Source organism: Leptosomus discolor, chromosome 1, assembly GCF_034619465.1.
Source record: "Leptosomus discolor isolate bLepDis1 chromosome 1, bLepDis1.hap2, whole genome shotgun sequence".
In the NCBI taxonomy this organism is placed as follows: Eukaryota; Metazoa; Chordata; class Aves; order Leptosomiformes; family Leptosomidae; genus Leptosomus; species Leptosomus discolor.
Window position 1 is genome coordinate 117,116,848 of NC_141391.1, and position 15,443 is coordinate 117,132,290.

Consider the following 15,443-nt stretch of genomic DNA (forward strand, 5'->3'; position numbering starts at 1 on the left):
CATCCTCAGCTCTGCTACTTGAAGTATAGCATCAGCTGGCCAGGTAAAAACTTATGCAGGCAAATAACAACTCATTGTTTGGGGTATAATTAACTTCCTCAAAAAGTGCACTGGTTTTATAGACATCTTCAAAAACAAAACAAAAAGATAAGAAAGCAGATGCTACTACCAGAGATGCTGGCAGACCAAAATGTTGCAGGACAGCAGCCATTTTCCTGCCCTGCCTGCCACAGCCAGGTGCTCTGGGTGACAGCGCAGAACCTCAAGAGAGCACCTGGCCTGTTTTGCAGCCCTACAGCAGGAGTAGGTCTCCCAGTCCTACATGGGGGTAAGCACAGGTCATATGAACCAGCAGCCTTCACAACAATCACTCTTGCCTATCATACTTCACATACTGCTATTAGTTACTTGGCATAGCTTTTGGACCACTTCCCTTGAAAGCAAAGTTAATAAAAATTACCATCAACACATGTTCAGCTAATGGGACTAACTCTGCTTTGTGTACACCTCCAACTGTCTGTGTGAAATGGGGCCTCTACTGGAGAGAGCTCTGTTTCTATAAACGACTCTTTGCCTCTGCTGCCTGTTTATGCCAAATACGGTAATAGCATCGGTCCAGAGGCAGTCACGTTGGGAACAACCAACTCCTTCCAAACATCATCAAGGCTGCCATTAGCTCTTGTGTTTCCAGGTACCATAAGAGCATACAGACACCTTCTAGGCTAAGTCCAACTATGCTGAACATACCATTGCACTTGCTATAAAAAGGTTTAAACAATAAATTTAGATATTAAAAAAAAAATCTAGCCTTCAGATTCCCAGGCAACTTGCTACCTTTGAAGAATTCCTTCGTTTCAGTCTCAGTTAATTTGAGGTTCCCTCCCCTCCGCACGCAAATATGAGCGCAGGCACTTGCTGTCATTTTGACATAGCTGAATCTATCTTCTGTAATTACAACATGGGACAACAGTATTATGCCAACATATTTTATTAGTCAGTATATACAGTGTGCAATCAGTGACTCACTACAGACAGAGGGAGGATTTGGCTCCAAGTACTCTTTGTCACTATCCTCCTTGAAATAGCTTGTAATAGCAAAGTCATCTGATTCATTTCTATATATCTCTGGTTTTCATGCAATAAAAACACAGGAAAATTTATCAAAACCAGGTCATAGATCAGGTGCTCTCTAAAGATCAGTGATCAACATGCCTAACAGCTCCCAAATGCTATTAAATATGCAGTTCTATTGACACAAAATAGGTCACACATTAGGCTTCCCAAAAGCATCATTCCACATACACCTTGCACCAATGTTGATAAGTCACTCACAATTTTTGTCCCCAATCTACAAAACCAAACCAAATCACAAAAAAACCACCCATGCTTAACACTACAAAGGTTTCTTTAACCAGTTCCTTCTATGCTCTACAATGTTGTAACTAGTGTGGAACACCTGGACAAGGTGCCCCACATTAGAGCAAAGCATAAAGTGCCAAGCTCAGAAGGCCATCAAGGACCGAAGTGCCCCCAGGTCACACAACTCAGCTGCTTTCATAAAGGAACACAAAATACTGGGAGCTGGACACTTCAGAGCTCTGTGAGCAGAGTAATAGTGGTGCTGTGCTTCCTCCCCTCCTCAGTTAGTGAGAATAATCAACATGTAAAGCACATCTTTATGCACATTTCAATTTGACACAGGACTAAGCTGTCTGGGTCTTAACTGCTTCCCTGACCAATCACTCCTCAAAACAGGGAATCCTATTTCTAGACCAGCTCTTAGGGAACATAGACTTCCACTGCTTAGAATGGAGCGCTCTCAGCATCTTGTTACAGGGCTGAATCACAATTTTGAGACCCTTTTTGTTTACTACATTTAAATGAGGTTGAATAGGGCTTCCTAGAGAGCTGAGCAAACCACTTCAAGCCATACAAGAGGTAAACAAGCTGGTTTTGTTAAATTCTCCAGAGTGCCCACTGGGTCTGTCTGGAGCAGATAAAAAACCATCTCCTTTCAGGCACAGTAAGTAATACTTCTAAATCCCTAAGCACATAGCCCAAGAAGGGGTGATCTGGGAAGTCTAGAGAGATCGTTTGTGAAAATGTGTATTCAACAGAAACATCAGAAGCAGCTTTTATATCTTCAGGGCACAGAAGAACTACTATTCCCCCTTGACACACACATACTCCCCTCATATCAATTCAAAACACCAAGCACAGCTGCCAAGCCAAAGGAGCACTTCTTAAGATGGAGCAGTTGCTGCCATGTACTGAGCTTAGTAATACACACTCCATTTCAGCAGGGTCTCAAAGAAGCAGAGGAAATTAAAGCACACAGCAGTCCCGCCAAAACCTTTTCCACCCTTTTGAAAATTTCCCACAGGGTGGGTACACACAAACACACAGAGTACTGTGAATTGCCTCTACCAGACAAGGGTCCTAACCGTAAGTAATGCTTCTAGAAATAAATGGATCGATCTAACTGTAACAAAGGGCACTGACAAAGATCATTTAGTCATTTAACTTTTGCTCAGGTCCTTGGAAGTACTTTATTTTTCTGATTGTGCATACAAAGAGGGATAAGAGGTGGCACCTGACACCTCAACTTATTTACAGGAGGCATACATATTAATCCACATGCATGCATGCAAAGTTGAGTGCCCATGTGTACAACAGCTGAGCTGGCTGGCATATCACGTGTGTTCAAAGTGGTTTGGAAGCGTATTTAACAAGGCATTCTATGAAATTCCCTGATCCTTCCTTGCTCACCAGAAGGCACAAAACACAGCCCTGCAGCAGGTGTGATACCAGAAGAGTAGATGGCCTTTGAAAGCCATCATGCCCCTCTGAGGAGAGTCAAATGCAATTGCTCTTCTCTCTCATCACATTCCCAAATGGAAACACTATGTCTGTACTGCTGTCATCCGTTTTCTCCTTCTAGGAGATGCTGGCAACTCTTGCCCTGTTTACCTGATTACCTGGTATAGGCTTTCCCTAACAACATGCCTCATTTCTCCACTGGGATGAAACAGCCCTGTTATTTTCACAGTTTGTCTAATGTTTGGCACTCATTTAAATAAGTGAGTTCCCCATTCCAGTTGTGAATTAAATTGTGATACTCAGCAGAGACAGATCAGAGATGGAATACAGAAAATAAGGTTACTATTGAGGAACTACATCTGTTTGTTATCTTATGAGCTCATAAGGCTCTTCTTCACCTAACTGCTCTGTCACCCCACTGGTCCAGTACCCTACAACTCTCGAGGCCAAGGCAGCAGACTGAGAAGGGAAATCTGCACATCCTACAGCTGTTGCATAGATTCCAGCTGTTACCTGCGGCTCTTATGCCTGGCTCATCCAGAGGATGAGCAAGGACTGGAGATGGGCCAGCTTCTCAGGCTCATATGAAAGGCCCAGATGGGGTTTCTCCACACAACATGGCTGGTTAGGCCCCAAATCCTGCTCATTCAGCAACTGGAGGCTCAGAACATGGACTGAAAGGTTCCCTCAAAGCCTGTCACAATGCCACACTTTACTCTACTCTAGGGGTATCTGTTGCCTGCGCCTCATCTGCCCCATTACAGACTCAAAAAAATCCCAAAACAAACCCAAAAGAAGAACTGCAGAGGCAGAGATCTGCCATGTTCCAGATGATGTTACCCAGCTATGGAACAGATTACAGCGCTGACGTTTAAAACTCTGCACTGGCTGCTTGTGACTGCTGGAAACAGAATCATTTCCAACTCCAGACATCATCTATCAATTCAACAGACACCCATGAACCCTTATGAAGCTGCCCAGTTAAAACTTAAATGTGCTGATGAGCAACTCCAAAGAGGACACCTTTTTACTTTGATCCCTTTGATCAGCCTTACCTTGTCAGTGCTTCTCCCAGTCTCAAGCTACGAAGCACACAAAAAAACCATCATGAACCCAACTGCAGCAGAGCAGACAGGAGAGCCCCACTGTTACTATGTGGCCTTCTTTCAAGTTTTAAATGAGTCAGGGATGCTGAGACCTCTTTCACAAGGCAAGCCCAAGCTTATTTTAGCTGTCAAACACCAGCAGAAACAGCAGCTGCTCCCTGCTGACAATTATTTCTTTGCAAAGGAAGCCAGCGGCTTTGGGTACTGCCTCGTAACAATACCTGTAAGAGCCTGGGCACACCTCAACTTAGAAGAGGCTTCCTGCTGAGCAGAAACCACAGGACAGACTGATATATACGTACAGGCATACATCACTGCTTACTGTGTCCAATATCCCAGGCTATGAATCTTTTGACAGCAATAAAGTTTATTCAGCTTTCCTCCCTAGCAAGCATTTCAATAATACAATCTACAGACTTCTATCATTTTTTCACAGGCAGCACACAACTGTAATCTAGCAAATTGCTTTGCCACTACACTCAGATTTAATGTAGAACAGACATCTTGGCATTTGAAAGTGATGGGTCTTTACTAAGGTACTTCATCTCATCAGCTACTGTATTATAAGGAATATTTTCTGCACAGCACCTCTTTTGTAGTGGCTTACACATAAATTTTTAAGTTTTGCATGAATCATGACATCTTTATATTTGGTATATACATTTTTATATTTACATACATATTTATAGATTTATTTTAAATACATTTTTATATTCCTATATATATGGAATGACTTTTAAAAAACCTAAACCCACTCCAACCCCAAATTTTGGGTATAATAACTAGAGTTATTCTCACAGCATTTTGATGAAAAGCAGCTCAGGCAATGCTTGGCAAGCAGCTAGGTTTTGAGCAATTCTCTGAACTTTTCAGCTTTTCATAAAAATTTGCCTTTAAAGTGTCTGCTATCCTTTTCACAGCAATTAGGTACTGTGTTTGTTTCTTCCACACAAAAAAAAGGAGGTTCACCTTTGAAGGCATTAGCAATAAACATGCATTTGTGTCTTTTAGGCTGCAGTACTCAGTTATTGTGATTTTCAGATTTACATTAAGCCTTAAATTCACTCTGAAGTGCGGAGCTGACTGGCCAGGTGACTTTAAGACTAGTTCATAGATGACCATTTTCTGCTAACAGGTTTTGCCAATGGACCTCCTTTACAATTAAAGAAAATAAGAATAGTTTTCATGGCCCATCTAGTGGCTGTCGGCTGAGATTGCCAGTAGCAGGGTCAGTTGGTACAGACAGCACAGGGGGTTTTAGCAGTAAGAACACTTTTTTTCCCCTCCCCTGAGAGCATGAAACAAAAACCCCCTTGTTTTAAATTTGGCTGTGTAAAGCAAACATGCTCTTCTCTATCTAGTTCTATAGGATTTTGAATGCTGGTTCTCAGTTCTCCAGCCTCACTCAAAGGACATAGGGTTGTAACTGCTGGTATTATTCTGCCTGGTTAAGGCAAATGAGTTACAAGTAAAATAATTTGGCCAAAATACCTGGCTCAAGTGCCATTCCTTCCGTTGTGATGATACACAGCAGATCTGCCAGTTCACCCTGGTAAATCGTTGGGTTGTCAGAATGCACAGAGACATTAAACACAGGACCTAGAAAAGAGTAACCACAATTATCCATGGCAGGCTTTTCTTCAGTGTCTAAAACATTTCTTGCGTGTTTTTGAAATATTCTCTGCTTGTTTGTGGAGACGGGGCTCTGAAGTAGAGATAAGTGACCATGTAAGTTTTCACAAAATAGTTATCCAGTTTTAGCCATTAACTCCTGCACTAAGCCAAAGTACCCAAACTGCCAGACCTGTTACCCGACATAGAGGCTGCTGCCCAAGTCTGCTTTCTACTGTCCTGCACAAAAGCAGCCCATCTTCCACTGGTGACTCTTCTAAGAGCACAAGAGTTCAGGTCTTCAGGCTAACCCAGCATGGATCTTTTTGGCTGAGGCTGACAATAAGAATACATGTTAGAGCAAATCAGTATTTTAACAAAATAGATGGTTCTGCTACAGAACTGAAACATTGGCAATACAAGTGCATCTGGTGACACTTTCCTGTGGGTTTTCCTTCAGGCTCTGCCATAGACAGTTTCTTCTGTAGATGATGTCTCAAAGCCTAAGGGTACAGTAATTCCTTCAGTTGCGAAGTGGTGATGATATTGATGAAAACCATTAGGCTGTTATGAAATGCTCAAACACCATGACAACATGTGGTGTTTGACTTCTGAGGTGTACAAGTTAAACAAAACTTCCCCAAACTTTGACAACAACTACATCTCTGGTGCAAAACTAATAAAATCACAACTCCTCAGATACACCAGCATTGCTAGCACTATTTCACAGGGCATAAACTGAAAAATGTGTCTAAATACCCTTTTGTGATTTCTCTACTAAACAAGGTGAAGGAGCTGATGCTAATGGTAGCCTCTGGGTTGGCTTTGGGGGAACAGGCCAGGAAACCCAAGAAGGAACTTGGGACTCAGATTAAGAAGTAACCCTTTTTACCCTCCCTGAACGCCATTAGCTGCTGTCATTACCTAGCTCAGCTACCTCTGGGACAGCAACAGCAACAACAGACATCGAAAGGTGGTTTGGGAAGAAAGAAAAGCTGTTGGAAGATCTGCCCTCCTCCACTCTTACATGTTACTCTTTTAGTACATGAACTGTAAATTTCAGATTCACTGAAAATCAGTGGCAAATAATGCTTTTGATGGAGAACATTTAAGGAACTCACCCAAGACAACCTACTTGTCCCTTGCCCTCCCAATACGTTTCTGTGGAAAGCTATACTGACAACTCACCACACTGCACACACTTACGACATCACTTCCAAACTGAGATTCTGGAAAGCAACTTGGATGTGCCATGAAGCTAGAGTTGATATTTGGTGAAACTATTCTAGCCTACAAGGGCCTTGCTTGTTTTGGTCAGCAGAGATTACACAGCACACTAAGAAATTAATTCCAGTTACAATGCACTAATGACTTTTGTGGCTTCCAAAATTCCCCCAATTTCCACTGGGCACAATCACAGAATGGTAGGGGTTGGAAGGGACCTCTGGAGATCATCTAAGTCCAACCCCCCTGCTAAAGCAGGTTCACCTACAGCAGGCTGCTCAGGATCATGTCCAGACAGGTTTTGAATATCTCCAGAGGAGACACCTCCACAGCCTCTCTGGGCAGCCTGTTCCAGTGCTCTGTCACCCTCAGAGTAAAGAAGTTCTTCCTCATGTTCAAGAGGAACTTCCTGTGTTCCAGTTTGTGCCCGTTGCCCCTTGCCCTGTCACTGGGCACCACTGAAAAGAGCCCGGTCCCGTCCTCTTGACACCCAGCCTTTAGATATTTATAAGACTTGATAAGGTCCCCTCTCAGTCTTCTCCAGGCTAAACAGACACAAGTCTCTTGGCCTTTTCTTGTAAGAGAGACGCTGCAGTCCCCTAACCACCTTCATGGCCCTCTGCTGGACTCTCTCCAGTAGTTCCCTGTGTCTCTTGAATTGGAGGACCCAGAACTGGACAAGCACTCCAGTTGCAGCCTCACCAGGGCAGATTAGAGGAGGAGGAGAACCTCCCTTGACCTGCTGGCCACACTCTTAACGCACCTCAGGATACCATCAGCCTTCTTGGCCACAAAGACACATCGCTGGCTCATGGTTAACTTGCTGTCCACCAGGACTCCCAGGTCCTTCTTTCCAGAGCTGCTCTCCAGCAGGTCAACCCCCAGCCTGTACTGGTGCATGGGGTTATTCCTCCCCAGGTGCAGGACCCTACACTTGCCCTTATTGAGCCTCATCAGGTTCCTCTCTGCCCAGTCCTCCAGCCTGTCCAGGTCCCACTGAATGGCAGCACAGCTTTCTGGTGTGTCAGCCACTCCTCCCAGTTTTGTGTCATTAGCAAACTTGCTGAGGGTACACTCTGTCCCTTCATCCAGGTCACTGATAAACATGTTGAACAGGACCAGACCCCATATTGAGCCCTGGGGAACACCACTAGCCACAGGCCTCCAACTGGGCTCTGCACTGCTGATGACAACTCTCTGAGCTCTGTCCTTCAGCCAGTTCTCAATGCACCTCACTGTCCACCCATCTATCCCATACTTCCTAAGCTTACCTATGACAATGCGATGGGAGACAGTGTCAAAAGCCTTGCTGAAGTCTAGGCAAGAAACATCCACTGCTCTCCTCTCCTCCACCCAGCCAGTCGTGCCATCATAGAAGATTATCAGATTGGTCAAGCATGACTTCCCCTTGGTGAATCCACACTGACTACTCCTGATAAACTTTTCCTCCACATGCTTAGAGATGACATCCAGAATGAGCTGTTCCATCACCTTTCCGGGATGGAGATGAGGATGACTGGCCTGTAGTTTGCCGGGGCTCTTTTTGAAGTGGGAGTGCCATTGCCTTTCCTCCAGTCCTCAGGCACCTCTCCTATCCTCCATGACCTTTCAAAGATGATGGACAGTGACTTAGCAATAACATCTGCTAACTCCCTCAGCACTCTTGAGTGCATCCCATCAGGACCCACAGGTTTGTGCGTGTCCAGTTTGCCTAAATGATCTCTATCACAATCCTCCTCAACCAAGGAAAAGTCTTCCTCTCTCCAGACTTCCTCCCCTACCTCCAGGGTGTGGGATTCTTGAGGGCCAGCCTTAGCAGGAAAGACTGAGGCAAAGGCGGCATTCAGTAACTCCGCCTTCTCTGTATCCTCCATCACCCAGGGTCCCCACTTCATTCAGCAACAGGCCCACATTTTCCCTAGTCTTCCTTTTGCTACTGATGTATTTGAAGAAGCCCTTGTTGTTGTCCTTGACAACTCTAATTCCAAGTGGGCCTTAGCCTTCCTTGTTGCACCCCTGCATACTCTGACAATGTTCTTATAATCCTCCTGAGTGGCCAGTCCCTCTTTCCACATTCTGTAAACTCCCTTCTTCCAGCTGAGCTTTTCCAGAAGCTCCCTGCTCATCCATGTTGGTCTCCTTCCTCTTTTGCTTGATTTCTTACTCATAGGGATGCACCAATCTTGAGCCTGGAGGTGGTGGTCCTTGAATATTAACCAGCTCTCTTGGTCCCTCCCACCTTCTGGAGCCCTAATCCATGGGATCCCTCCAAATAGGTCTTTGAAGAGGCCAAAGTTAGCTCTCCTGAAGTCCGGGGTTGTAATCCTACTCCTTGTCCTGCTTCTTCCATGCAGGATCCTGAACTCTACCATCTCGTGGTCACTGCAGCCAAGGCTGCCCCCAACCTTCACAACGCCAACCTGTCTTGTGTTTGTTAGCACAAGGTCCAGCAGCGCACCTTTCCTCGTTGGCTCCTCAATCACCTGTGTCAAAAAGTTATCATCAATACTCTGCAGGAATCTTCTGGACTGTGTGTGCCTAGCTGCATTGCCTTTCCATCATATATCAGAGTGCTTGATCCCCCATGAGAACCAGGGCCTGTGACAGTGAGGCTGCTTTCAGCTGTCTGTAGAAGGCCGTGTCAACTTCCTCCTCCTGATCAGGTGGCCTGTAGCAAACACCTACAACCGTGTCATCTGCTTCTTGATTCTTACCCATTAGACTTGTTCTTCATCCCCCCTCCAGGCAGAGCTCAACACATTCCAGGTGCTCTCTCACATAAACAGCAACTCCATCACCTCGCCTTGCCAGCCTGTCTTTCCTAAAAAGTATGTAGCCATCCATGAGAGCATTCCAGTCACACGAGCTGTCCCACCATGTCTCTGTGACTGCAATGAGTTCATGGCCCTGTGACTGCACATAGATCTCTAGTTCTTCCTGTTTACTCCCCATGTTACATGCATTGGTGTACAGGCCTTTCAGAGAGGTAATCCAGCATGCAGGTTTCCTTGGAGGGGTGCAAGAGGATCCACCATAGCCATACATACCTTTGAGGCGGTTTGCCTTCTGGCTCTCATCTTAGGAGGCAGCTAAGGAACATTTGTCCTGCTCTGGTTGGCCTGGCTTACTCCCCAGTTAGATGCGTTGGCATGAGCACTGCCATTCTGGACTCCCCCCCCATCCCCATCCCCCCCCATCCCCCCCCCATCCCCCCCCCCCATCCCCCCCCCGATTCCTTCAGTTTAAAGCCCACCTCACCAAGCTGGCCAGCCTGTTGTCAAAGGCTCTCTTGCCTCTCCTAGATAGGTGGATTCCATCCCTTATCCCTCCCTAGCAGGTTATAGTCATCAAAGCATGCCCCATTGTCATAAAAGCCAAAACCCTCGTGACAGCACCAGCCAAGTAACCAGAAGTTGATATGCATTACCAATCTATTTCTGTCTGCTCCCATTCCTTCAACTGGTAAAATGGATGAAAATGTAACTTGGGCACCAATATTTTCCCCTTGCACCTCCCAGGCTTTATAGGCTTCCTTGATTCTGCCCAGGTTCTGGCTTGCAGTGTCATTCATGAGCACATGAAAGAATAACAGTGGATAGTAGTCTGTGCTCTTGACAAATTATGGCACCCTCTCAGCAACATCTCAGACCTTAACTCCCAGAAGACAGCATACATCTTGTGACTCCCTGTCAGTCCAGCAGATGGGTACCTCAGTGCCCTTTAACAGAGAGTCACCCACTACGAGCACCAGTCATTTCTTTTTAAAGTATCCACAATGTGCTGCTCTTTGTTATACCATAAATTTCTTATAGCCCTCTGCCTCAGAAGCAGCTGTACTTTTTACACAAGGGCGGCATGTAGACATATAATCCCATAAATTTGTACCCATTTTGACAATATAAGTCCTCTCTATTAAAAATTTAAGACTTCAAGTTACCCCACCAAGCAAGGATAAAAGGGTGGTAAAGATGCAATAGAAGTTACATGGGGACCACCAGCAAAGACTCCTACATGCTTCTGCTAGAACATATTTAAGGAAATAAGAGATACAGAACACTTTGTAGTTCAGCTGTTCAGGTAATGACTTCATGTGCAAGCTGCAGCCCTAACTTAAGCTCAGCATGACGGGATCCTTCCTTTTCTGGGGAAATGGAGAGATTAATCTGATTGCCTCCTCAGCCTCTATCCAAACTCTTTCTATGTGAATTCAATTTGTTTCCTGACATTCACACATACACATGCACCCCAACCATATTCGCCTTGCAGCCTATCTGATTATTCATCTTCAGATAAAACACGACATTTTCCATCATTTTCTTTGGAGTTGTGCAGACAGAATTTCAAGGTCCTAGAGGACTAAAGGCAGCATCAACTGTAACTAGAAAAGTCTCAAGCTCTTTGTGAACTGTCACAGAAACAAAGAGACTGTCAAAATTTGCCAGGAACATCCCTGCATTCCCAGCACATACCCTCTGCTGCAGTGATCAAAGGAAAAACAGCACCATAATAATCCTGGTACTGCCTAGAGCTTGCGGTCTATCTTAACTCCCAGCACTGAGTAAGGTGACATCATGTCAGGAATATGGAACATGCTCACCCCAGCAAACAGGCTCTGTCCTGGCTAGATGCTGGCAGGGACTGAACAAAGGAGATGAACTGCATGATCCCAACTTTGTCAGGCTAAGGATGGGCTGCCTTACCCCTGCCCTGGCAGGGTAAACAAGGAAAGATAGAGGGTACATTTTACAGGACTTTTCAGACCTTATTTCTAGGTTGAAAGTCCAGGCATTTACTGCATTCAGCAGACACTAGCTTCAAACCCTGGCATGCCAACAAACCACTAATGCAGAGTGGAGTCTGAACATTCCTGACCATTGAATGTCACGAGGGTAAAAACTAAGCTTGTTTGGTCACTCAACCAGGAAAGGCCATGTATCATGGTAATGCAGCACTCCCTACATACTTGTCAATTCTGAGTCACCAAGTGCATCTCTACCCTGCCTCCCACATGAAGAGTCAAAGCTTCCTTGGCAGTAAGAAGGCTGCTAGGCAGCAACTGCTCTGTCATTTCATGATCATACTTCCCCTTGGTAAGCCACAAACAGTTATTTCCCTTTGGTTATTTTTCCTTACTAGGGGGTACATCTCCTGCAAATTACCATCTGTACCTCCAGGGAGAAATCACTGTCCTGTGTTAGAAGAACTGGATTTCAACAGAGAGTCGAGAGATGTGTCAGGGGTTGTGCTCTTCCCCCTCCAATTGAAGAGGGCGAACAATTATTTTTTACTTTTTTTTAAACCTAAGCAAGCTTCATTGCAGGGAAAGCTGCTTAGTTCAGTCCTGAAAACTGTGTGGTTGAAACTTCCTAGGAGAAGCATCTTTCTTCTTTGGAAGTATCTCAGGCCTTATGTCCACATGCCCCATGCCCTGGGGCTCAGGCTGCCCTCAGGCAGGAAAGGACAGAACAAAGCATCTTCATAGATTCTACCTGCCTGCTGCCCCCAACCTGAAAAGGCAGGAGGTTGTTTTCAACAGAGACATGTTAGCCCTCAGCTGGACCACAAAGGCCATTTAATTCCCTATCCTGCACCATAAGGTACACTTGAGTCAGAGTTGTAGTCACTACAGAACCTTGGAAAGATTCACAGAAACTAACAACATGGCTCTAATCCCTCATTAAAGTCATCTGCATGCCACCTTTCTTTATAGAAGGGTTCTCGTCTTTGTTTTGTTTGCTTTTATTTAAAAAAACAAAACCACCCCCATCCCCCAAAAAGAACCCACCACAACTGACCAGTGCTTTTAGCCCGATTATAACTTGCCTGGATTTATGTCCCTAGCTTAAATAATCTACTCTGGCTTCCAATGAACCTGTCTGGCAACAGGATGAGAGAAGTAGGAATGAGCTGCACGCCAATCTCAAAAGCAGCAGCAAACCAGTGACTGTTAGTGGGTTACAAGCAAAGCCGTCACCTTATATAACTGGATATCTGCTTTACTGCAGGCTCAAGAAAAGCACCTGGGTAAAAAACAGCACCAGAGCAAACAGAGGATGCTTCCGGACACATTTTCAAGGCTCCTGAGGACCTTCCAAGAAGTCACAAATGTGCCACGAAAGTCTTCTGCAAGGTGTGGATCCTGTTGGGTTCCCCGCGCCCCCATTACCATCACAGCACAGTATTCAAGGTCCTGGATCTAGACTCCACTAGACAGGGCTTGGCACACAAAAACCAAGTGCTTTTCTTAAGTTTTTACCCTCCAAGACAAAAAAAGGCCCTCAACCCCAAGCTTACAGATGCAGGCATATGGTAACAGGCAAATCTCAGTAGACACTGATGACACCAACTATGAGGATCTCAGCATTGCAAGTGCTTGAGCGTGGCGGTGTCACAGAAAGGGTTGGGGAGGTGACATGAACTCTCCTTTGATAAGATCTGACTTCATGCTACATTAACTCTGAGAAAAATAGAACTCTACAGGTAACAGATGATGTGGCTTTGCCCACCTTGCCACCCGTATTTAATGGTTTGAAATACTGTTATGGGCACCTACTGGTCACTCAGGAGAATAAACAAACCAGAATTCAGTTTCAACTGCAGGGTTGACAGATCAAGCATGACCTATAAAGCTCACCAAGAACAAAGCAAAGTTAAGTGTAGGAAAGCTGCTCAGGAGTTTGAAAGCTGAGAAATAATGTGATTTTAATAACTTTAGGTTTGAAAAGAAGTATCATGCTCTCCGCTAATCTGGAAACTAAAGAGCACATATTTACAAAACAAACCAGCATTCCCCATTCTAAGAGCTAAGCATCAACCTTCCCCTAAACTGCCATCTTCTGCTGAAAATTTGATTTAAACTAAGCCAAAATCTCCGTTTCTCATTACAGCAAGGCCATATGTAAGCTTAGATACAACCCCTAAAAGAAGTTTTCTTCTTTATTAAAATAACAACAATTTTATATTAAAAAGCATCTTCAATCAAGGTAAGAATAAAAAGAATTTTCAGAGCTTTTCTTGATTTCTGAATGCTTGAAAAACACTATATAATTTTAAACAGAAAGTGAAGAAATTGAGGTTAAAAGTTTACTAGTACAACTCTAGAAGTGCTTAAAGAGAAACCAGGTTCCAGGATCAGGACCTGTTTGCTGTAATTTCTTCTGAATGTCCCCTTTTATGTCAGATCTCATTGCTCAAACCATTGATTTCATGCAGCCCAGGAAAGAAACTCCAGGATCCAAATCCTATAGTGACATAGTTTTCAATCTAAAAAGTGTATTGCAAATTCTTCTACATATGTAAATGAAAGGGAAAAGCATTTATAAGCTGCACCAAATTTGGTTTATTACTTTGTGCTCAATCAGATTCACACTTGAACAGGCAGCAGGGTGGAAAGGAGGAGTTCAGGTTTATTGAGTTAATTTACTCAGCTTAAGGATTTACATATTGGAGAAAAATAAAAAAATCCTGAGCCCTATTTACCTGATGTCACCCCATTCTCCCTGCTTTCCTTCCCTGCTTAGTAATCCAAACACCTTAAGTCCGCAAGAAAAAGAAGGGGAAAAGGAGGGAGAATAACCAAAAGCCAGTTAACATCCAGATTTACAACAGAAGATATCCTAATTACCTAGGTCCTAGCTGATATTTTGGCCTTTTCTGTATCATTTTAGCCAGTATTTCTCTGCAAAAATAAGGTATCGTCTCCCCACAGACATGAGTTAGTTTTATTTTCCAGACAAGTAAAGTAGAGCAGAGAAAGGTCAAGTAATCTGACTGACAACAGAGATCTAGACCCAAAAAGCCTGTGCCCAGTCCATTACCCAGCAGGAAGGCCACAATCACTGTCTGCAGCTTCCCTACTTCCAATCAGCCAGCACCATGGACCACAACAGGGAAAAAAACCTGATGCAGCCCACAAGTTTTCTGTCTTCCAAAGTATTAGTTATATCTGCCCTGGTACTAAATCATTAACTCTTGAACTGAGAATCCCATGACCTGCCTTTCAGCAAATAATGAGCTCCTTCACCCACACTATTCCAGCCCCCTGCCCTCTCCCTCCATCTTCATGGAGCTGTTCCCTAACAAGTTTTACTTTAAGTCTCATAATAGCTGTTACTGGAAGATGACCCCAGTAGTTTACTCTGTGGTTTCTACTTCCAGCTACAAATTAATGCACACAGGCACAAAGGCACACAATGACAAAGCACGTTCCTGCCCATTAACAGTGGCTGGAAAATGCCAGCGTTTATTGCCACAGTTTCTGCTGTATTGCTCTTCATTCATTTCCATTATTAAAGTTTCCTTCCTTTAAGAATATTTCTTTTCTCCTTTCTTGAAACTGAGTATCTCTCGGGGTCATTCCAGGGCATCATTTCATTTTAATTGCAAGTTCAACATCAATACTCAGCTCATATTTCAGAAGCTCTCAGTTTATGTCAGCTTCTTCCAAAGTGAATGATAATACATTGCTGTGCAATGAGCTCACATGCAGATGTAATCCAGAATTGAAGATTTCATCAAGACTTTTCCCTTAAAGTTCTCTTTTATTTTTGCCTCTCCAGAGCTTTTTGCCCTCTGCTGAATGGCACAGGCAGAAGCCAGCTCAGAGCACAGCCAAGCTCCAAATGGTTCTCTCTCATAACTTACTTCTCAGTATGAGAGTAAGAGTTTCCTTCTCCCTGCTTC

The 15,443-nt window shown here is 44.3% G+C and overlaps 1 protein-coding gene across 1 annotated transcript in view; it reads right to left on the bottom strand.

Annotated features, from left to right (window-relative positions):
- The window catches only part of PTGFRN (prostaglandin F2 receptor inhibitor), a 46,514-nt gene that overhangs the window by 3,088 nt on the left and 27,983 nt on the right, over positions 1-15,443 (bottom strand). The window contains exon 8 of the mRNA XM_086460394.1: positions 5,418-5,525. Coding sequence (XP_086316520.1) covers positions 5,418-5,525 — 108 coding nt within the window. The remainder of the gene's footprint in view (positions 1-5,417; positions 5,526-15,443) is intronic.